Source organism: Sminthopsis crassicaudata, chromosome 2 (genome assembly GCF_048593235.1).
Source record: "Sminthopsis crassicaudata isolate SCR6 chromosome 2, ASM4859323v1, whole genome shotgun sequence".
Classification (NCBI taxonomy): domain Eukaryota; kingdom Metazoa; phylum Chordata; class Mammalia; order Dasyuromorphia; family Dasyuridae; genus Sminthopsis; species Sminthopsis crassicaudata.
The window spans coordinates 617174339-617198286 of record NC_133618.1 but is presented as its reverse complement, the minus strand read 5'-3'; the positions used below and the strand labels follow the sequence as shown (position 1 = coordinate 617198286).

The 23948-nt window shown below is 37.0% G+C and overlaps 1 protein-coding gene across 9 annotated transcripts in view; it reads left to right on the top strand.

Moving 5' to 3' along the window:
• The window catches only part of CPEB1 (cytoplasmic polyadenylation element binding protein 1), a 75281-nt gene that overhangs the window by 37267 nt on the left and 14066 nt on the right, over positions 1 to 23948 (top strand). For 7 of the 9 annotated variants that reach the window (XM_074296153.1, XM_074296150.1, XM_074296156.1 and 4 more), the window contains exons 3-5: positions 453 to 641; positions 21348 to 21574; positions 22723 to 22972. In XM_074296153.1, the coding sequence (XP_074152254.1) occupies positions 453 to 641; positions 21348 to 21574; positions 22723 to 22972 (666 nt within the window). Of the gene's footprint in view, positions 1 to 452; positions 765 to 21296; positions 21599 to 22617; positions 22973 to 23948 lie in introns of all 9 variants that reach the window. The other 2 variants (XM_074296160.1, XM_074296151.1) reach the window with 2 other exon arrangements.

Here is a 23948-nt window from a genome sequence, read left to right as displayed (position 1 = left end):
TGCTTCTCCTCCCCTCCCCACCCCTTTAGTTCTAGAGATGATGCCTCTCTATTGCATGCCTTGCTGATGTCACTGGCAGCGGGGTACGCATCAGCAGCCTGATCACATGCTGGCCCAGTCAGTAATGCAGACGGGATAGGTGTGTGTGGGGTGTGGGGTGGCAGGTTGGGTGGCTCTAGACCTGATGCCCTAAAAGTACTAGAACAGTGGCTGCAGGACCCTGGAAGCCCAGATTGCAAGCCTGCACCCTGAGGAAATTCTTTTTAATATAGACATTTAATATATGCTTATGTGTGTATAGAAATATATAATACAGAAACCTACATATGTATACACACATACACACATTATATATATATATATATATATGTATATGTGTATGTGTATATATATGTATTTTTTTTAAACAACACCCTTAACTCTTGGGCTTGTGTCTGTTCTATTCAAAACAGACTTCTCAGACTCTGAAGGAACAGTTACAAGCAGGATGCTTTTCCCCACCTCTGCGCAAGAATCTTCCCGGGGCCTCCCGGATACAAATGACCTGTGCCTTGGCCTGCAGTCCCTTAGCTTGACAGGGTGGGACAGACCATGGAGTACCCAGGACTCTGATGCTGCAGCACAGAGCAGCCCACAATCGGGTAAGTGAATTGGGGCCTGGCGGGAGGGGGGGGTTACAGCTGACATCTGCAGCAACAGTTGTCGGATTTTTCTTTCCCTGTCTCTGTCTTCAACCTCTTAACATGGAGCTGTTTTGGAGAGATGTGAATATGAGAAAAACAGCTTGTGTTTATAGAATGAGCCTTTTATTCCTTTCAATATAATAAATGGTCAAAGTTGTTATTCTTCTGAGGGTCTGTGGGCAAGTGATAGGAAGGTAACTAATGTTTGTCAGTACCTAGTTCCATATTGGAGATGATGTAGCAAAACACTTTTAGATGGGGGGAGGGGAAGGAAGGAGGGGGTTGAACATTTGATGTCAGACTTAAATTTCTTATTTGTTAAGGTGTGTGTGTGTGTGTGTGTGTGTGTGTGTGTGAGAGAGAGAGAGACAGACAGAGACAGAGACAGACAGACAGACATTGAGAAGGGAAAGAGAGAACAGTCTTAGACTATCAGCAGGGAACGAATTTTAATTTGCTGATCTTGTAGCCATGCTGCATTTAGAATTTATTTGTCTTTAGGCTAGAAAGATAGTTGGAGATGGGGACTTGATCTTTAGAGTTGGTGATTTGGAGGTAGATATGGGAGGAAATTCCTAACTTGGGGCCCCACCCCTCAACCCAAAGGTTCTAATTCTGTACAATTGATGGGCAAGCCCATCTTCCCTCTCCTTTTATTCTATTCATCACATTATTTTCAATGAAGGATTGATTAAACCCAATTTAAACTGAGTAGCAGGAAACTTAGGAACTTTGCAAGTAGCTTAGAAAGGGGTGGGGGATCTTAAAGCCTTTGTGGCTTGAGTGGAGAAAAAAGTTCTCATTATTATATCCATTAGTATTCCCTAAAATGTGACAGTGTTGTTTTGGCTGCTGCTGCTTTTTTTTTTTTTTTTTTTTTTTTTTGGAGGAGGGAGAAGAGACAGGTCTAGTTCTGGCTATTATTGCAAGCCATTGCAAGCCTTTTCAAGTGCTTTGCAAAGCTTGATGAGTATTTGTATATGGGGGCATTTTAATGTTCATTTAATAGTTTTTATTTTAAAAAAGAAAGGAGAGTTGTAATGTTTTTTTTTTAAGTGGCTTTAAAATTTGGGCAAAGAAAGGGATATAATTTTGATTATTTGACCTCTCCCTTCTCTTCCCTCCTAGGCAGCATTGGGTTTCATTGAGTAGCCAATCTATGCAGTACCCAGCCTTTTCAGGAGAAGTAGAAAACTTCATATTCATATTTCATTTGGGATCAGATCACTGATAATGGGTGAACTCTTTAGGCCTAAAGTTCTTGTAGCCTTTCCTTAGTGTTTATATATGAAAGATGATATTGTAAATCTTTGTTTTTCCTTTTGTTCTGTTTTCACTTGAGAAAGGTTAAGAAGATGGTGCTAGCCTCTTAAGCTTACTTGCTAGATGGTGAAGGCCTCCCTGTTTGTGACTTTAAAAAATTAGCAGTGTAATGTGTTCTTCTCTCCTCCTTCCTGTTTTCATTGGCTTCATTGCTTTAGTTTGAACTTTTTAAACAGTAGTAGAGTTGAATTTATGTTAAACCATCTATGCTTTCTATGAAGATAGTCTTGTGATCAATAGCACATGATTATATAGTAAGAGCTAGAGTCTGTGGCTGAAGAAGTGAGCAGCTCTACATAGGCACCCTGCCTATGACCTTGCCCTTAAAATGGGACATTTTAATTTGTCATAGGCAAGATAGGATTTGTTGCTGAAACCACAGTTCCTTATTCTTAGAACTTGGGAATTAGTGTCAGCGCTTGCTTTTCCATCTCTGTACTGTGTACCTTCTTCTTCTCCATCCAATGAGTATACTGCCTCCTTGGATTGGGATGTAAAACTCCTACCACACAGCTGTGTTACCAGATCTCTTTCTCACCAACAAAGCGAGAACATTCAGCCCACGTTTCTTTGCCCACACTGCTTCCCTAGTCCTAGGACTGGATGGACTCCATTAAGAGGGAGTAGGAGTTCTGATAGGTCAGTAACTGTCCTCCATAAAGAGAGAGTTTGAGGGGAAAAAAGTGTATGGGACATGTTACTGGACATAATAATCCATCTGATCTGAGAGTACACATGGAAGTGCACTTTTCAAGGAAGTTGAGTTTCTTAGTTGTGCATATATAAATTCCAGAATGCCATGATTATTTGTTTAGGCTGTGTTCAGTGATGTGAGGTTTTGAACTTAGAGACAAACTTACTTTGCTGCTGTAGTAAGTTTAACTATTTTCTCTAACCCCAAGTATGGGAAAAGGAATTAAAATGTAGTAAGGTTTTTTTTTTGTTTTGTTTTTAAGTCTAGTATTAGACTCTTAGTTCTAAAAGGGACTTTGTCTAATCTGTCTTCCTCACATTTTCTCCCAAGCCATCCAGAGATTTTTTTTTATTTGTATAACAATCCCCAATTTATTAAAATGCAGGAGAATCAAAAATTGTCCTGTCAAGCAGTCCAATTTCAAAGACAAGATTATTTTGGCTGAGAATTTTTGTTTTTGATATTTCAAATCTATGTTAAGAGGAACCTCCTTGATACTGGCTTTGATGGGATTTCTAGTCATCTCTACAAAGTCCACATTGATTTAGGTTTGTCCATGTGAACTCCCCTTGACCCATGTCTGTTTTGTTTCTATGTACTAAGTATTCTGCCAGCCAAATCTTGGTGTGGATTGATGGAGTTTTGCATCCTTGTTGGCTTGTTTTGGGTAGATCTTGAGGCTCTGAACAACCTCAATAAGATTGATTTAAGTCATGTAGGAGCATTTTTTTTTGGGGGGGGGTGGAGAATGGGGACTAATGGAGAGCTTATTTGAATATACTCAAAGTTATCTTACATGTAAATCTTAGATGTTATAGATGAGCTTTACTTAAGGCACTAATATGAAGTTGGTCATAATCATTGAGTAGATGATAGTATACATTTTTCTGTCCATCTAAGTAGAATTTGTCCAGTTTCATATAAAAGTAATTTGAAGACTCAAATTACAAGCAAACCTCTCTAAAGAGATATTAGCACTTTGGCAAACATATTTTTGGTTCGTTATGTTTGAATTTAAATTAGCACTCTCCATAAGGAATAAGACATCCTGGAGGCCCAGGACATTGCTTCTAATGTTAAGGCTATTCTGTTCATCCTTGCTCAACAAGTAAATACAGAAACTGAGGATTCAGACTAGTGTTTTCTCTTGCAGTAGAGTTATTTTTGTAATGGAGCATTGTTCAATAGAACTGTCATCTGGGGAATTGGCATTTGGATAGGTTGGTAATCCCTACACCTAGTATAGAAATAGCTAATAAATATAATTCAAAATTCTCAAATCAAAGTAGCCTGTGATATTAAAGGAGACAGCTTCTCTCATCAAAAGAGTGTTTTGTAAGAACCTAAAAATGAACTTCTTGGTTCTACTACCTGTCTTGACTTCTGATCAGTCAATCCCCTAGTCCTCTCGGCATCAGGCTTTCTCAGTATCTGCCAGCTGGAGCCAACTAGGAAAGAGCTGAGTTGTCATCACTCTTGGCTGAGGCTGCAGCTCTGGTTTCTTCCAAAGTAGCCTTTCACATGAAACCAATAAGAATGAAACCTATATCAATATCTACTGCAGCATCTTAGATTCCAGGGCTCTGAATAATGTCACTCTTGGTATAAGTGAATCCCCCTGTAATTTTGAGGTGTGTGTTTTGGGTTGCTTATTGATTTCAAGGTCTGAGGAGAAATAACCAACATGGAATATGTTTTTTACATCAATATAATTAACTTACTTGGACTGTTATGATCACCATTATTTATTTGATTCCTACATTCCAAAGGCCAGGTGGGTTATAATCATGTCAGATTATAACTGGATGGAAAAACTCCCTTGTATATCACTGGGTCAGCATAGCTTATGGTGGGGAAGCATTTTCTGTATATAGAAATGTTAAATGTGACTTGGGACATTAATGATGTTCTTGAATCACTTGAGAAGAGGATATCCAGTCCCTGTGCCTAAAATAATGACCAGTGTGGGAGGACCTCAAGCAGAGTTGCTACACTATGGCCTGAGAACTAAATCTACAATTTGTACAGCCAGGGTCTAAGAAAGATTTTTGCATTAAAAAAGCTTTAAAACTATATTTTAAACATATTTATTAGATATATAGAAATCATTTTTGCTTAACTTTTATCTAAAGGAATTATGTGGTAGCAGGATCACTGGCTTAAAACCAGGAGTCCTAGTCTTGAGTCCTCGTCTTGAGTCCTTCATTTGTGACCTTGGGCAAAATACAATGCCTTCATCTTACAAACTAGGAACATGAGAGGTTAATTAGTTGACCCTATAATATAGGGCATGTACTTTTTTTTTTTTTTAACATTGTGATAACTTTCATTATAATTCTTTTCTTTTGTAACTTTCATATTTTATTTATCTTTAGGCATTTATTATTCTTAGAAGAGGTTCATAGGCTTCACCAGACTGCAAAATGGTTTAAGGTTAAAAGCCCCTACTGTAGGAGGATAATATTCTACTTTTGCCTTCAGGGGGTTGGAAGTAGGATGAGGAATTTAGAGGCCTATTGTAGTTAAGAGTTCAGAAATGCAATGTGTGCTGCTTTAGTATGGTGGCTATCTTCAAGAAAGATTTAGGGCATCTTTGGGGGATGATTTAGATGGGATAGAATTTATACTTTAGGTAAATCATCTGTTTCTGTGTTGGCTAAGGTTGCTTATATCTCTTGTTGTAACAAAACAATAATTGGGAGAGCATTTGGGATTAGGACACCATCCTTAAAAAAATGAAATGACCTTAGGGCTTCAAACTTTGGTTATATTTAGAGGAAAAATAAGCCCTTGTAATTGGGAGACTTTAGGGGATGATTGAGCAGCTGTGAAGTGAGTTGTTGGGGTAAATGATAGGAAGTACCGATTTATAACAGCTGGGATTTAGAAGCATTACTTTTGAAATTAGCTAGGTGGAATCAGACATTAACAGAGACAAGAAACCAAGCTAGGATGGGGAGGAGTGTGTAGGGTAGGAGTGAGTTATATATTCAGGGAAATCTTAGAGGAACTTAATGACTGTTAGAGAACAGTGTTAAAGCCCAGCATTAGAAATTCAGGTTTATGAATTTTGGGGGAAGATACCAGTTTTACAACAGGCCCTAAGACTGGGGGAAAGAAACCTGTTGGTTATGTATTTAGGTCAGTTTTAATATTGTGTGACGGTGTTATCTATATGGAACTTAGTTTTCTTTAAGAAAAGAAAACTATCTCCTGACTTGTTTTGGATCTTATCTTTTTTAGGTATTGGGATAAAATTATAGATTATACTGTCTCATTTTATTAGACCTTTCTCTTAATAGGGAAACTGTATGTTCTTGTCCCTTTGTCTACATTATTATATAAATAACTCCTTGGTAATATGCTCATTTGAGGCCTGGAATCACTGTTAATGATTTAAGGTCTCAATTTTGTACCAGAATATTCCCCTACTAGGACACTTACCTAGATTTAGAATAAGCATCCTAACCTGAGGAATTGGCCTTATGAAGAATGTTGTGTAGTAAAAATGTTGGGGGAAGGGAATGGACTAGATTAGAGGTTAAAAAAAAAAAACAACAACAACAACACAAAACTTGTATTCATTGCTGTTCATTTTAAATCAGATTCCCATCTATCTATGTGAACTTTGGGTCGGCATGGTATTGAGGTACATTGGATGATTGGGGAGATGTGGGCTAAAAAACTTGAGCATTTGTTGTCTCTGTGACCCTGATTCTGCCACTCCCTACACTAGTGGCTTTGTGCTGCTGGAGAATGCATTAGAAAGTTCCGGTGGTGACTCAGCTGTAAAATCCACAGGAGCTGGCAAAGGAGGATGAAAGTAGAGTAAGTTAACAATTAGTCTAAAAATATTATTGCTGATTTGGTCTCCCACAGCCTTCGTGCTATCGTATTAATGAGCTGCAGTCCCATTCTAGGCACTTAGCTCACCACAACTTGCCTAGATGTATCTGCAGCCCCTGCCAGACACAGGCTGAATATGAACAGGGATAGCAGTTCCTCTGCAATAGTGACAGTGTCTCCTTGTCATTGGTCTCATTGTATAGTGAGCTGGTTTTTAGTTACAAAAATTAGATTTAAGTTGTGAATTTTTAGAAGAAACTTTTCTAGCATAAGTTTTCCTTCAGTTGAGAGAACTTCTAGGATTTGAGAGTAGCATTCTCAATTAATGAGGCTTCTAGAATGTAGTGACTTTTGTAATGGTAATGTAGTGATGAGACCTTTGGGTACTTTGATTTTATTACCAACGCTTCCAACTAACACTGCTTCTTTAGAATCTTGGCAGGTTGCTTAACTAGATTATGAGAGTAGTAGCTGTGGCATCTATCAGTGGTAGAATTTCCCTGCCTACTATGGCAAGAAAGAGACCTGCTAATTTCACTGACTGTAATTTATCTGGCATGGAATATTCCATATCCAGAAACTGGGTCAGGGAGACCTTGGTAATGTGGCTTTTCTCCCCAGAAGTAAAGCTTTCCTATCCCTTTCTGTAAGTGATGAGGGACAAGGTCAGAGGGTAAAGAAAATTTTATTATATGGTGTTCAACACAAAATTGTACCATCCAGTATGGCCCTGATTCTGTGAAATAGTCTTTATAAGCCAGGATCATGAAGGTTTCATCCTCAAAGGGAAGAAATCCTTTTTCTCATGTAAAACATGGCTAAACTTATAAATTAGAATGTACCTACTGCCTAATCCTAACAAAAAATCTTGGGACAACACCTTATCACCACCTGTTGGAACATAGATGCTGGTTACCTTTGAAGGTGGTAATAACACTGATGGCTTTATGAGGCCTTGTACTTCAATATGTTTGGTGTTAGAGGCTTGACTTCCATGGGCATTTATTTGATCATGGATAAACATGGTCAAAGTAGGATGACCTTTTTTTTTTTTTTTTTTTTTTTTTTTTTTTTTAATGTCATGTTGCTTTTACTTTTGGCTAGAAAAATCTTGCCTTATTTGTTTTTTTCTTGTCTTACTTAAAATTCGACAATTCTGTTCTATTAGAGGTAGTTTCCATAGTTTGTGGAAAACTAAAGCACAGAGATGAGAACTTGTCCTAGAGGTTTTGGCCTAATGCAGAACTAGAATTTGAACTTAAGTATCCTGGTGAATTTTGCAGTGCTCACATGGATCTCAAATGTCATTAATGACATTTTATTATGAATCGAAACTCTGCCACTATTCTTCATTGTTTTCAGTTTTGACCATGTCTTTCCATAAATTTGAGTCTGGAACCTTGCTCAGATTTTCTTGACATCTTCTCACTATTGAAATATCTAGGTTCCTTTTTAATTATCCCTCTTTTATTACATGACCCACTTACCTTTTATTTTTTCTCATCACACACTTCTTGGGCATTCTACATTAATTTTACTGGATAGTTCCTTGTTTGTAATATATACAGCTTGCTTGTAACTACTGTGTACTTCACTTTGCCAATTGGTGATCCTCAACTATTCTTTGAATATTTATATCTTACGATATCACCAGATTTTCCAAGGGCAATCTATCCTGCCTCTGGGTCCAAGTCAGTATTCTTAGAGATATGTTCTACAGGTTGTCCTTCCAAAGTTCTTGTCTGGATAACAACTATTCTTCAATTATCTGGTCTTTGCTCTATTCTTTAGACTAAACTCAGTAATTGGGAATTCCAAATGCTAATTCAGTTACATGTTGCTGGATTCCACTTGGTTCTGTTTGATTCTATTACCTATCAAAATGATATTTGCCATATTGCTTTGTCATGTATCTTTGTACCACATTAGATAAGTCATCATTTCCACAGAGAGTAATTCAAAGCCCTATGTTGAGTATCATTTGTATCTAAACCATAAAATGAAAGAGGGTATAGGCTTTAGGCTGTTCTAGTTACATACTATAAGTATTTTAGTACTATAGGCACTGGTGATACAAATTAAAAGAATAATGCCTATTCTCAGTGAGTTTACATTCTGTTTGTCAACAGCATGTAGGGTAGACTGGAATGGTAAGAGGTCTGAGGTAGGACACCAGTTAAAATGCTGTTGCAATAATCTAGCTAAGAGATGATGGCTGAAGGCTTGACCTAAGGTAGTAGCTGTGTAAATTATAGAATAGGTCAGGTGGGAGAAAAGGCAGGATTTGACAACTGATTGGATATGTGGGTGAGAGAAAATGAAGAGTCAAGAAAAAGGATGAATTTGGAAATTTGAGATGCAGGAATGATTATACTTCCTTTGGAAATAATGAAGTTTAGAAAATGGGCGAGTTTGGGGAAAATATACATTCCATTTCTTAAACATGTTGAGTTTAAGATACCTCTATAGTATTTAGTTTTAAATGTCCAGTAGGCAATTGGAAATCTGAGACTTGAAGGTCAAGAAAGGATATATAGGATTGGGAGTTACCTACATAGAGATAATCATTAAACTTGGGGGAAAGGGGAAAAAAGTTGACTCATCAGTTCTAAGTTGCTAAGAACATAAATCTTCTTAGAGGAAGGTCCTGAAAGAGATTGGAGTGCAAGGAGGTGCTTTGTAAGTATGTGATCATCTCTCTCTGCTGAGACAAGGGAAGAAGAATGAAGAAAGATGCAGGGGAAATTAGAAGAAGGAAATTAAAGGGAGTTTATAGTATTAGGTAATTTTTAGAGTTAGGAGGAAGGGACTTCTAGAAAGGAAGAGTTGTGGTTTGGATAGTGTCGGGGCTTTGAAGTTTTGTGGCATATTGAACAGATGAAAATGAACATGGAAACCAGAAAACTATGTTCTACTAGAGTCTGGCGTTACTTGTATAACTATGAACATATTATCTCTGAGAGCCTCTCTGTATCTGCAAAGTGGAAGGGGGGAGATGATTGCACTACACACTTTCGAATTGTTGTGATTTGGGAGTGCTTTTCAAATTTTAAAACATTGTACAAATGATGTTTATGTAAAATATTTAAAATAGCTGCTGTGGGGAGTAAAATGTAGTGAAGAAGAAGATGGTTGTCATGAAGGACTTAATCCATATCATTATTTTCTGACTTGGGCAGCTGTAAAGAGCTTTGTAATGGACCAAGTACAGAATGAGTTATAGCTGATTAGCAAGATCATGTGGCAAGGATTTCTGGAGGGTTAGTAAGAGCATCAATTGCAATTCTTGCTAAGTGTGAAGTGTTTGATGGAAATGGACAAGATTTTGATAAAGTAGTGAATTGGCATGGTCAGTCAGAGTCCTGGAGCTCTTAACTTCCCATGTTGTGTCCTAATGCTGTAAAATCTTAAACATTTTTTGGAGGGACAGTGAACATCTGGGTATAATGCTTAACTAATAACTATTAGGAAACCCACGTTGTAAAGCAGAGCAGAGTAAGCCATTGTGAAATATGATAGTGCATCTGAGATGGGATCAGCATTTTATAACATTGTGATGAGCAGATGAATCTTGGAGTGATCAAATGTAAGACTAGGCCAGTGAAGTATAAGCTTCTTAGAGGCAGGGGTGCTGTCATTTCTGCCTTTTTATCCCTAGGATGGTGACTGGCCACAGAGTTCCTAATAAATGTTTGGGGACAGAATTGGGAAGAATTTTAGTCTAATTCTCCCACCTTTTATTAATCAAACAGGGACTAGCTTTGTGGTCTCAGAAAAATTGACAAACCTAAGTGCTTGTGCAGGAAGTCATCATCTAGCTAAATAATCATTGCTGTTATTAACAATAGCATATTCACATATGTGAAAACTTCCCAACCTTCTAGGCACTAGTTTAGACCCTAAGGATACTAAGATGAAATGGACCTCTGGATTCAGAAGGCTTTGCATATTGCTATGTGCACAACTTTCTTCCTAGAATACAAGCAGGGATGCATCAGCCTCAGATCATGTAGGTGGGTAGCATTCAAACTGAACTTTGAAGGAGATTAGGGATTTTAAGAGGCAGAAATAAGGAAGGCATACATTCTGGGCTGGGGGAAACGGTAGACATACTGTGCAAAGGAATGGGATAGAGAATAGGACCTTCCCAAATGAGAAAATGTCATATTTCCATCTCTGTATCCTAGTCTTTGGGAGTTGCCCTAAAGCACTATAAAGTTTAATGATCCTGTTTTCAAGAGTTACAAAGCCAAAATGTCAGATATAATTGGACCTTTGGAGGTAACTAGATAGAATAATGTATAGAATTTGGGACTTGTACTAAGAAGATCTGAGTTACAATCCTTCCTCAGACACACTAGTTGTGATCCAGGGTGTTACTGACCCTTTCTTAGCTTTATTTTCCTCTTCTGCAAAAATGCAGGTGATAGCTCCTATCTCCTAGGGCTATTGAGTAATTTGTAAAGTGATATGTAAACTTTGAAATGCTGGGTAAAGTCAGCTTTAAATTGTTCACTAGTTATTTCATGCTTGTGTCCTTCTGGCTCTGAGACTTTTACTGTTATTCCATGATATCTCTGCAAAGGTATAGAGATGGGAACTGGAATGTGGTTAATGGAGAGCACACACTTTGGTTGAACTTGGAGTGATTTAAAGGAAGTAATGCAGAAAGAAGCTAGAATGGTTAGAACTGGATTAAAAGACTTTAAATGACAAACAGATTGATATTATAGTTTATTGTGCAATTAAGTAATTGGTCAGTTAAGACTTTATCATTTTTTATAGTTCTGTGATTGAAGAAATAATTGAGCAAGAAGACCCATTAAGGCTGCTGCCATAGTATGGATAAGTGGTGTTGAGGGCCAGAGCTAAGATGGTGGCTCTTTGAATGGAGAAAAGAATACTAAGACCAAATTTGTATGAGGGAGAATCAGTTAGACCTGATAAATTGTGGCTACACTTGTGAATCGAGGCAGTAGAAAGAGCAGAGGATGATTTCAAGGAGAGAAGATACTCTCCATGGAAGGAGGGAAATTGTGAGAAGGCGTATGGATGTGGTTAGAGGGAAATTGAAATTTGATGAGGGGAAAAAAATGCAGCTATTTTTTTAGCTCAGGGGCTCTTAACTTTTTTTTTTGGATCATAGATACCTTTGGCAGTCTGAAGCCTGTTTTTCTCAAAATAATTTTAAAGGAATAAAATAGAATTATGAAATAAACCAATTATATTGTTAACAAAATGTTTTTTTTTAAAAAAACAGGCTTACAGACCTTAAGTTTAGAACTACTTAAGATGAAGACTCTATGAAGGGTTTAGATAATACAGAACATTATTACTAGTCTTGTGTTGTTGTGGGTTAGATGTCACCAAGGGTAAAACCTAAAAAAAAGGACTGTCTGCCATCACTGTATAGTTCAGGATGGAGGGGAAGGATAAAGAAAAGTAGAATCCTGAAAGGATCAACTAAAATTTCTTGTGGACCTGAAAAAATACTATGAGGAAGGGCTGCCTTTTTAGCAAAATTGTGAATTAATTTTTTGTTTTTGTTTTTCTCCCATGTGTACCATCTTTTTCTTAATATTCTTTTCACACCCCTGGTCTCCTTTAACTAGCTTTAAAACTTGCCCCTAAACATCAGAAACAATCTATTTTCTATTTTTTTAAACTAGACCAGTTTCTTTCCCCTCTATCAAAATTTTCTTATTATATCTCTTAATCTTAGATTTCTGTGTATCATGGATCCCTTTGGCAGTTTCAAGCCTATGGACTGCTGCTCAGAATGTTTTTAAATGCAAAAAAAAAAAAGTAAAATATGTAGATTACAAAGAAAACTATGTTGAAATAGTTATGAGAAATATGTTTATTCACATGTAAGTTTAAAATAAGTTCATGAAATCTAGGTTAAGATCTTCTTAGCTACTTCTACTGTAGGCTCTTTTGTACTTTGACTGCATAGAAAATTAGTGAACTCATTCATTTTAGATTTGAATACCTAAACACTCAATGTGCTACTTTTCCAGATGTTGGCTTAGTGATAGAGGATAAGCTCAGGCAGGATGGTGTGCAGATCCAAAGACATGAGGATTGGTAGTTGCTGTGCTGAGTTTTTTATCTTTTGATTTGATGTATGAGAGCTGGGGTCTTATTTATGGCTGTGGGATTTGAACATCTGTATCATCTCTACTAAAACTGGGTGGTTTACTATTGAAAATAGATCATGGAGAGATAGCCTTTGGATAGAGAAATGTCTGCCAGGTTCTTGTTAGCTTGCTTTGCTTGCCATGGTCTTTCCTTTAAGAAATGGCTTCTTTTCTGATATACCCAGAAGAGTTTTCTTCTTAGCCCTAGATAGTATTTAGCTTGAACCATTGGGGTCCTTCATTGTTGAAGTATCTATCTTTTGTATTGGAACTGCTCATTATTTTTTCTCTCTGCCTATGGTTCTGAGAAGCCAGCTTCCTGGAGTGAGCAAGGGATACATTTTGAACTTCAAGAAAGGGGTTGTGATTTGAAGCAACAATACAGTGATGAAATTTGGGAGCTAAAGATTTGAGTACTTTTTGCCCAGGTCATTGTGGTCCTTTGCTATAACTTGTTCTTCTGATCCTTAGCAATTGGCATTTTTATCTTGGTAGATTTTGTAGGCATTTGATAGCACTGCTTATTCTATTGAATAAATTAGCTCTACTATGGCTGGATCTGTTGACTATTGGGATATTTTGTGGTAAGTTGATAACTTTATAGGATAGTGTTAGTTTTTGGCTATGGATGTCTCCTAAGAACTTAGCAACAGAGCATCAGTTTTTTTTTTTTTTGGAAGAAGATGGAAGAGAGTGTAGGGGGCATTGCCAGTTTCTAGGATAGTGTCCAGTTTTTTTTTTCATATGGTCAAAGGCAGTTGGGTACTACCAAAAAAAAAAACCAAAACTCCTGGTGCCAGTTAATTGCAGAATACATGAGTTTTTTGTTTTGTTTTGTTTTGTTTTTGTTTGTTTGTTTGTTTTTTGCTTTTTTTTCTCTCCTTCCTGAGGCTGGGGTTAAGTGACTTGCCCAGGGTCACACAGCTAGGAAGTGTTAAGTGTCTGAGACCACATTTGAACTCCAGTCCTCCTGAATTCAGGGCTGGTGCTCTATCTACTGCGCCACCTAGCTGCCCCCCAGAATACATGAGTTTTACATGTTCTTCCCAAGCTACTTTGCCTTCTGTTGCTTTGAATCTTTACAGAGGTTTATAGTATTATAGGAAGTATTTTAGGGTTGTAGTATGGGAACTGTCTGGAAAAATTTAGGAGGGAACGTTATTTGAGAGCATTTCACAGAACAGGAACGTAAAGTATTTTAAGCCCATCATTTAATTTGTCTTCATAAATGTAGTGCCCCATTTTACAGATGAAGGTAGTGGCCCAGAGAGATTGAAACTTACCTAAGATCATTTAGCTAGTAAGTTTTTTGAGGCTGTGTTCAGTCAAATCAACAAGTACTTGTTATGTGTTAGGCATCAAGTAAAATGATAGGGATTTTTAAAAAAAGACAAAAATATGATCCCTGCTTCAGGGGAATTCACATTGAAATGTGGTAGGCAGGAGAGAGGGCGAGGCAAATAAGAGGTAATCTCAAAGGCACTAGTAGCCAGAGTGGACCAGCAAAGGTATTCTTCTGCAAGGATAGCATTTGAGCTGTCTTGGAGGAAGTCTGTGGTCTTCAAGTGAAGAGAACGGGGAGAGGGAACAGCTAAAGAAAAGGCACTGAATTAAGGAGAAAGGAGTATTAGCAAGTAGTCAGTGTTGGTAAATCTTGGTGTGTAGGGAGCAAAAAAGTTCATTGCCTTTAGAAGGTCTTTAGAAGCCAGGAAATATTTTTATATTTGATTTTGGAGTCAATAAGGGTCCATAGGAGTTTGATTAAAGGGGATAACATGGTCAGGCTTGAACTTTATTTATTTATTTTTTTTAGCCACAGCACATTTCTTTTTTAAAGTAGTATTTTATTTATTTTTCCAAATATATACAAAGATAAGTTTTCAACATACATTCTTGCAAAACCTTGTGTTCAAAAATTTTCTTCTTCCTCACCCCTCCCCAAGATAGCAAGCAATCAAAAATGTTAAATGTGTAATTCTTCTAAACATATTTCCATATTAGTCATGTTTGCAGAAGAAAAATCAGATCAAAAGGGGAAAAAACACAAGAAAGAAGAAAAATAACAACAAAAAAGTGAAAATACTATGCTTTGATTCATATTCAGTCTCCATAGTTCTTTCTCTAGGTGCAGATAGCACTTTTTATCCCAATAGACTTGAACTTTAAAGAGGTCACTTTCACTTTGGAAGCTGAGTGTAAAAGATGACTTGAATCATAAGAAATGAAAACTTCATAGAAAATTTCTCTTCCCTCAAAGAGCTTAGTCTAGTAAAGGGATTTATAAGAATACAATTTAAAAACAATATATGTTATTACATAGTTTTATTATAAAGTTGCCCCCCAAAATACTGTGTAGATTCTAAGAAAGGAAAGTTGGAGTCTAGTGCCATCTTTCTGGAGGAGATGGTTTGTGAGTTGAGGAGGAGGACTTTGAATAGGTCCCGGTACATTGGGAATAGAGAACCAAGGCCTAGAAATGGGAATGAGAGGTGGTATCTAAATAGGTCAGGAATGGAGGATAGTATTGAGAAAGGGTGGTACTGGTGAGTATTTTGCAGAGCTCTCAATTCATGACAGAAGCTCTACCTGGGATCAGGAGGTATCCAGTAAACATAAGTGAGAGGAATTACATGATCAATATTAAGATTATCTTGGCTATAGATTGGAAGGAGGAGAGTGTAGGCTCAATTACTGTATTAGAGTAATCAAAGTGGAAAGAAGGGGATGCATTTGAGAATTGTGGCTGACATGCCAAACAAACTCCCAAGAAATTATTTTACAGACCTAGGAAAAATAATAACAAAGTTCATATGGAAGAACAAAAGGTCAAGAATTTCAAAGGAATTAATGGGAAAAATGCCAATGAAGGTGGCCTAGCTGTGCCAGACCTAAAACTATATTATAAAGCAGCGGTCATCAAAACCATTTGGTACTGGCTAAGAAATAGAGTAGTTCATCAGTGGAATAGCTTAGGTTCACAAGACAAAATGGCCAATAACTATAGCAATGTAGTGTTTGACAAACCCAAAGACCCCAGCTTCTGGGGTAAGAACTCACTATTTGACAAAAACTGTTGGGGAAAATTGGAAACTAGTATGGAAGAAAATAGATATTGACCCACACCTAACACCACATACCAAGATAAGATTAAAATGGGTTCATGATTTTGACATAAAGAGTGATATTATAAGCAAATTAGAAGAACATAGGATAATTTACCTCTCAGATTTGTGGAGAAGGAAGGAATTTGTGTCCAAAGAAGAACTGGAACTCATGATTGAACACCAAATAGATAATTTTGATTATATGAAGTTTAAAAAGTTTTTGTATAAACAAAACTAATGCAGACAAGATCAGAAGGGAAATAATAAATTAGGAAAAAATGTTTTTACATTTAAGTATTCTGATAAAGGCCTCATTTCTAAATTATATAGAGAATTGACGCAAATTTATAAGAATTCAAGCCATTCTCCAATTGCTAAATGGTCAAAGAATATGAACAATTTTCAGGTGAAGAAATTAAAACCATTTGTACATCATATGGAAAGGTGCTTTAAATCACTACTAATCAGAGAAATGCAAATTAAGATAATTCTGAGATATCACTACTCGCCTCTCAGATTGGCTAAGATGACAGGAAAAGATAGTGACAAATGTTGGAGGGGATGTGGGAAAACTGGGACACTAATACATTGTTGTTGGAACCATGAACAGATCTAACCATTCTGGAGAGCAGTTTGGAACTATGCTCAAAAAGTTATCAAATTGTGCATACCCTTTGACTTGGCAGTGTTTCTATATTGGGCCTATATCCCAAAGAAATTTTAAAGGAAGGAAAGGGACCCATATGTGCAAAAATGTTTGTGGCAGCCCTTTTTGTAGTGGCAAGAAACTGGAGACTGAATGGATGCCCATCAGTTTGGAGAATGACTGAATAAGTTATGGTATATGAATGTTATGGAATATTATTGTTCTGTAAGAAACGGCCAGCAGGATGATCAGAGAGACGCCTGGAGAGACTTATATGAACTGATGATAAATGAAGTGAGTAGAACCAAGAAAACATTTGTACATAGCAACATCAATATTATAGGATGATCAATTTTGTTGGATGTGGCTCTTTCCAACAATGGAAATGATTGATGTCAGTTCCAGTGATCTTGTGATAGAGAGCCATCTACCCCCAGAGAGGACTGTGGGAACTGAGTGTGGACCACAACATAAACATTCTCACTCTTTGTTTTTGTTTGCTTATGTTTTGTTTTCTTACTCATTTACTTTCCTTTTTGATCTGATTTTTCTTCTGCAGAAAGAGAATTGTTGTATATGCTTACACATATTGGATTTAACATATATTTTAGCATGTTTAATATATATTGGATTGCTTGCCATCTAGAGGAGGGGGTGGAAGAAAGGGGGGGGGGAATATGAAACATAAGCCTATGCACGAGTCAATGTTATCAAATTATCTGAGCATATGTTATGAAAATAAAAAGCTTTAAAAAGAAAAAAAAAGTTGTGGTTAAGCTGGGATCTAAAGAACTTGGTTAACTGGACATGAGATGATGTCAGAAGGGGATAAGAATCAAATAGAGCTTCAAAATATGGACAGGTGCTTAGGGAATTAGGTTTAGGGGGAAATGAGCTGGGATTCCTTCAGAAAAAGGTACTCTTTTTCCTTTTAGGAAGGGAATTCTTTTGATATATTAACATTCTTTTCTGGGACTATTATATCTTATTGTCAGCTTTGATAATTAGTTTCTTACTTGAAATATGATACTTTACATTTCTGGTTACGGAGGAGAAGATAAGAGAGAATGAGTTTTGAATTTGCATTTTTTACTGTAGAGGCATGCAGGTCTCAAATGAAATGTCTTACTTTCCCCTCCCTTCCTATTTCAGTGGCGTCCCTCCCCAGACCTGTAATTTTGAGGGAAGCTGGCTAGAATTGTAGGCTGAGTTTTTTTTTTTTTATTATAAGAGGCTTTTATTCCTCTTTTCTTTTTATTTATTATTTGACTAGTAAATATTTTCAGCTTTTAACAAGCATTGTGATAGAGCTGCTTACTTGGCTTCCTTTTAAATTGTTTAGTATTCATTTTGAGATACTTGTAAAGGTACATTGTGATCTAGGACTTAAGTAAATATTCTTTCAAAACAGTGAGATTCCTGGAGATTTTTGGTTTCAGGTGAGTTCTAGTAATGATTGCTTACAGCTTGATAAAATGAAGAGTAACCTGTCCATGCCTCCTTTATAGCATTACCAGTAGTAGTGAGTAAGAAAGGAGTAGCTGTTGGAATTTTTTCTACTCTGAGGCATTTTCATAAAGCTAACAGTTGATTATTTCATTCTGGCCAAATCCCTTCATCCCAGTTTTCGATGGAGCTCAATAAGAATTTTTACTCTGCCAGTGCCTGCATATACTAATGTTCTTTGGAGATGTGCAAAGTGCTGCAGGGAATAGAGTGTTTTAAGCCTATGGGACTGCAGAATGCATTTATCAATGAGAATGAAGACGTACTCCTAATGGACTAAATATTTTAAGATCTAAAACTGTGCCAGACCCCAACAGTCCTCCTTACTTTATAAGCTCCAGATAGAAACAGGTGTCCTAAAAATGCATCTAATCTAGATGACACAAATGTGCTAATTGGTTTTCTTTAAGAGGGAATTTTTCTATATTTTACTGTAGCCATATTTTTTCATGGTTCAGTGAAGTAGCTGTTTGCTACAGAGTTTGCTTTTGGTCTTTGTGACAAAAGCTGGTAGGGAATGAAGGAATGAATGTCACCTGAATAGTTTTTTGTTCATTCACCTTTGAAAAGGTGGTGTGAGCAAACTAACTATAGCTGGATTTTCGAGGAACCTGAGCCTGTCCATAACAAATTTAAGAGATTAGAGCTAAACAGAACATAGACATCCATTTCTGATTTATCTTTAAGATACAAGAAAATGTTTATATGGTTCCTTCTTCATGAGTCTAACATGGTTCAGGGCAAGGAAAGCTGAGCAAATTTAGTTCCTTAGTATAGAAGCTTAGTATAAAGGAAGTGTAATTGCAGCTTTAATATTTTGCCAAAATTGTGTTAATACTTAAGAGCTGGTGAGAAATTTTTCACAAGTTGATCTAGGTTTGAAACTGTTCATTACTTCTACTCATCTGGTTTCTCCTTAGCACAGCAGTAGGCTTCTCCTGCAACCCTAGAACAAATAGTTTGGACACAGCTCTAATACAGTGCAGCATTAAGGTAACCTCAAGCAGCCTCTGTTGTATCATCCTTCTTTTCAAAGTAGTCCCTTGGGAAGTCATCCTAATTCCCCACAAAGGACATGGTGGGCTCTGGTATACATTCAGTTATTTCTTGAACTGCAGTTTGAGAGGAAGTGGTATAGCACAGCTGATTTCAGAATGCAAAGACTTTGGAGGGTCTTCTTGGCTCTTAGTGGCACTGTGCCCCTTGCTAACTCTAGCCAGTTGAGTCACAAGTATGTGTTAAAGCTTTATCAAATATTTCTTGGAAGTGATTGCTTTGGATTGCTCTTAATTGTCACTGAGGGAAAGTAGTAGTTATAATTTCTTAGATCTAATAGACATGGGAATGCACATAATCCACATTCATAAGCATTTGCAGGAAAGCCGTATCCTAGTGTAGTTGGCAAATTTCCCTAACAATATCTTTTTTATGATTTTGAAATAGGAGAGAAGAATTTTAAAATTCTTGTTGATTTGATAAATATTTACTATAAATACTTGAAGTAATTATAGTAAAAATACGGAAACAGTACTGTAGAGATGATAATTCATTTACACAGGTATATGCCAAGTGAGTGACGCTAACAGTTGCCCAGTGCACGAAGATAGTTACTGCTATAGGCAAAATAGTTTAAACTCTTAACCTTTTGCTAGGATTGTTCTATTAATAGCTTTCTAGTTGGGATTTTAGTTTTTGTGCTCTATTCCCTTTTCTGTTACCAGGCCAGTAATTCCCTACTTAGAATCGCTAATTGATCTTGTATCAAGTGACCTCTTAAATCAATTCTTAACTTTTATCCTTTATGATCTGACTTCAACAAATCTCTGAATTATTTTACAAGGGCCCAGGGAGATCAGTTTTCTCATCCCATGTCCTTAACATGCTGTGTTATTGGTATGGTCATCATGGGTATGTACTTTAAGTGAATCCTTGTCCTTGGTAAGGATAGTAAAATTTCATCTGGACCTGACAATCTTATTGCTTTTAGCCCTCCTTCATTTCTCCTCCATAACACTAAACATTAGGAACATCTGACCTAACATTTGATTATATATTAACTTCTAATTTTATTAGTTCTAGTTATATCTTAATTTTTCCCAGTTACATTTAAGACAATTTTTAACATTTGTTTTTAAAACTTTTGAGTTTGTCTCTCCCTTATTCTTTTCACACCCTCTCCTCCATTGATAAGGCAAGCAATTTGACTTTACATGTGTAGTCACACAAAATATTTTCATAAGTCATATGAAAGAAAATATAGTCCAAAAAAGCCTGCTTCAATTTATATTCAAATACTATTAGTTCTTTTTCTAGGGGATGGATAGCCTTCATATTTATAAATCCTTCAGAAATTTTCTTGGATCATTATATTGCTGAGAATAGTTAAACCATTCACAACTGATCATTCCACAATATTGCTGCTACTTTGTGTATATAGTACATGTCACTTTGCTTGAGCTCATGGAGGATTTTCCAGGTTTTTCTGAGAACATTCTCATAATTTCTTATAGGACAATAATATTCCAAATTAATTACATACTACAGTTTGTTCAACCATTCCCCAATTGATGGGCATCCCCTCAATTTCCAGTTCTTTGCCTCTAGGAAAGAGTTGCTATATATAGCATTTTTTCCTTTATGTTTTATCTCTTTTGGGATACAGAACTAGTAGTAGCACATGTAATCTTTTTATCCCAAATTTACTTTCTTAACACATAAATACTCCATAAATAAATGAATAATATACTGTAGCATGACCTTAACTTTTATATAGTAAAAATTTGGGCAGCTCATTCTTTTGGAAATAATCCACATGAATCTTTGTGGCCAGGATTTGGATATTTCCCTTAATAGTGAAGGCAGATACAGACTTGGTTTAGAGTTGGAGTTCCTACGTATTAATCCCATATTTGCTCCCGAATGACATGAGCCTGTCATTTAGCCACTCTCTTTCTATGAGTTGGACTTTTTACAAGACTAGAGTAGCCCAAGTCCTAGGGGTAATTGTACTGTAGAATCTGTTTTCTAATGGGCTATTAGCTTCTTGATAAAGCCTTTCCTGAACAGAAAGATCTTTGATTAAGTGGTTTTTTGTTTGTTTTTATTTTATTTTTTGCTGAGACAATTGGGGTTAAGTGACTTGCCCAAGGTCACACAACTAGGAAGTATTAAGTATCTGAGGCCAGTTTTGAACTCAGGTCCTCCTGATTCAGGACTGGTGCTCTACCAACTAGCTGCCCCTCTTTGCATGTCTTTTAAAAAACTCCACAAGACTTAGACAAAAGCTATTTTGGTTTGTCTTATACTGAGAATTAAACATTGGTTCTGCATCTCTCAAAGGGAGGGCATAGCCAGGACAGAAGAAAAACTACATGATCTTAAAGGGTTCTTTCATTTTCTACCTAGTACTGAGCATGCTCAATAATCCACTGGGAAATGTACTGGGAAAACCTCCTCTGGGCTTCTTGCCCCTGGACCCTACTAACTCTGACTTGGTGGAAAAGTTTCCAACACCATCTCTGAGAGGATCCCGCCTGGATGCCCGTCCTGTCCTGGATTCTCGTTCCAGCAGCCCCTCTGATTCGGATACAAGTGGGTTCAGCTCTGGATCAGATCATCTCTCGGATTTAATTGTACGTAATTTACTTTCAAGAGAAGTGGTTGGGATCCCTGAAGTGCTCTAAGTGAAGGTTCTTGTACAGGAGTGATGTCTCATCTTTTGGTGAACTTGGAATTTGGCTTGATATATCAGAAAGATGGGGGATATATACACAGAGGAGAATAGTTGAGAAATGGTTTTGATCTCTTGTATATATTATTAGACTGCAGAGTCTACCACTCAGGGGCTAGAAATACTTCATCCTTTTTGAGGCAGAAAATTATCAAGAAAATGGACTGTAATTCACTTTGAATGTTGTAGAAAACTTTGAAGTGGGGGACTAAGAATAGGAGTAGTTAATGGTGAATCCTTCCCTGTAGTTTGCCTCTACCTTATGAAGCTTGTCCTGTCCATGATACTATCCTTGGAGAAATGCTTAATTAAAACTCACAGGGATGAAATATGGCAGTTTTCTAATTAGCAGTTTCTTAGGATGGGCTGCTAATTTTTGTAGTTTTAGGACTAACTTCCTGAGCATGAGAACTGAATACTTTGGAGGTTGGCTATTTTTAAAATCAACTTGATTTGTATAGACAGTTTTCAGTGTTGCCCTTCATTAGAAAATACAGGCTCAGATTTGTCCTGCTGGAGTGGTGAAACCCAATTTCTTTTGCTTAGAGAGGTTACTTGAGTTTACCTAAACTTTGTCTTGTTCTTTACTTTAAGTTCAAGGTGACACAATTGCTCATATGGTCTGTCATCTGTTATTTAAGTTGGTTAATATGGGCTTAGCCCAGGTAAGTGGGGGGCAGTTGTACAGTGTCCAGCATGGAGGTAGGAAGTCTCATCTTTTTGAGTTCAAACCTGGCCTTAAGACATTTACTAGCTGTGTAACCTTGGACAGTTCAATTCACCCTGTTTGCCTCAGTTTTTTTATCTGTAAAATGAACTGGAGAAAGAAATGGTAAACCACTCCAGTATCTTTGCCCAAATGGACTCACAAAGAGTTGCATACAACTAAAATGACAGAACAACAACAAAACCCAGGTTTTAGTGAAGTGGAGTTATATGGGCTAGGAAGTTAAAATTTCTAAATACTTTAAAAAAAAAATCTTTTTTTTTTTTTTTTTTTTTTTGGCCTCCTTAAAACCCTATTTCATGACCATTTTTTTTCTTTTGCAGTCCAGCCTCCGCATCTCCCCTCCTCTGCCCTTCCTGCCCCTTGGGGCTGGTCCCAGAGACCCTTTAAAGATGGGAGTTGGGTCCTGGCTGGACCAAGACCAGGCTGCTCTAGCTGCAGTGACTCCCTCTCCTACCAGTGCATCAAAGAGATGGCCGGGAGCATCAGTGTGGCCTTCTTGGGACCTGTTGGAAGCTCCAGAGGATCCTTTCAGTATTGAGAGGGAGGCCAGACTCCATAGACAAGCTGCAGGTAAGCTCTGGGTCTGATCACTTTTCATTTCTCTCCAAGTCTGACAGAGTACATAATAAACGTTTGGTTAATTGAATGGAGCTAGAGCTTAGCCCTGCTAACATGCACAGTACTTTTCTACAGAAAGAGTACAAGCTGTCCATTTCCAGGAGACAAACCTTTTGAATGTGCTTATGAATCATTTGGAAGAAGGATTACACAGTGAAATTACAAAGTTTACTAGTGGACTCTGTTTTTTTGGGTTTCAAGCAGATGTGAATGAACTAGAGGATATGATGTCTCTGGGTTATGTGAGGAGAATAGTAATAGATGAAACTCTTGTCTTGTTTCAAACAAGAGAAGACTAAAGACTTCTAAGGCTTTTCCAGTGGTGACATCCTATTAGAACATGTTTTAAGACTATACATGTGATATTTTATCATATTTAACATGTATTACCTGCCTGCCATCTAGGAGAGAAAGTGGGGGAGGGCAAGAAAGGAGGGGGTAATTTGAAACACAAGGCTTTGCAAGGGTTAGTTTTGAAAAATTACCCAGGCATATGTCTTGAAATAAAAAGCTTTAATTAAAAAAAAAAAACCACCAAAACTATACATGTGAATAATGAAGTGTGAACCTGGTTGTGGCTACATAAGAGAGATTCCCTGAAGACATTTGCCCAGCTGCTGTAACTATCAAAATCAATATTGCTTTGTACCAAGGAGATTATTAGAAACAAGCCAAAAACATTCTATTCCCTTTAGACCAAATCACAGTGAATAGGATATAAGCTTATTGAGGGCAAGGCCTATTTATTTGGCTTTATATCCCCAGTGCTTAAAATAGAATTATGTAATTCATAGGATCTCATGCTACACTTAAGGCCATAACATCCCAGTGGCCCTATGGCCTAGGCATCTGTTTCTGAGAAAATGCCAAAGTATGTAACTAGAGTCAAACTTGGTGTTAAATAGCCCTTTTGTTTCCTGATCTATTT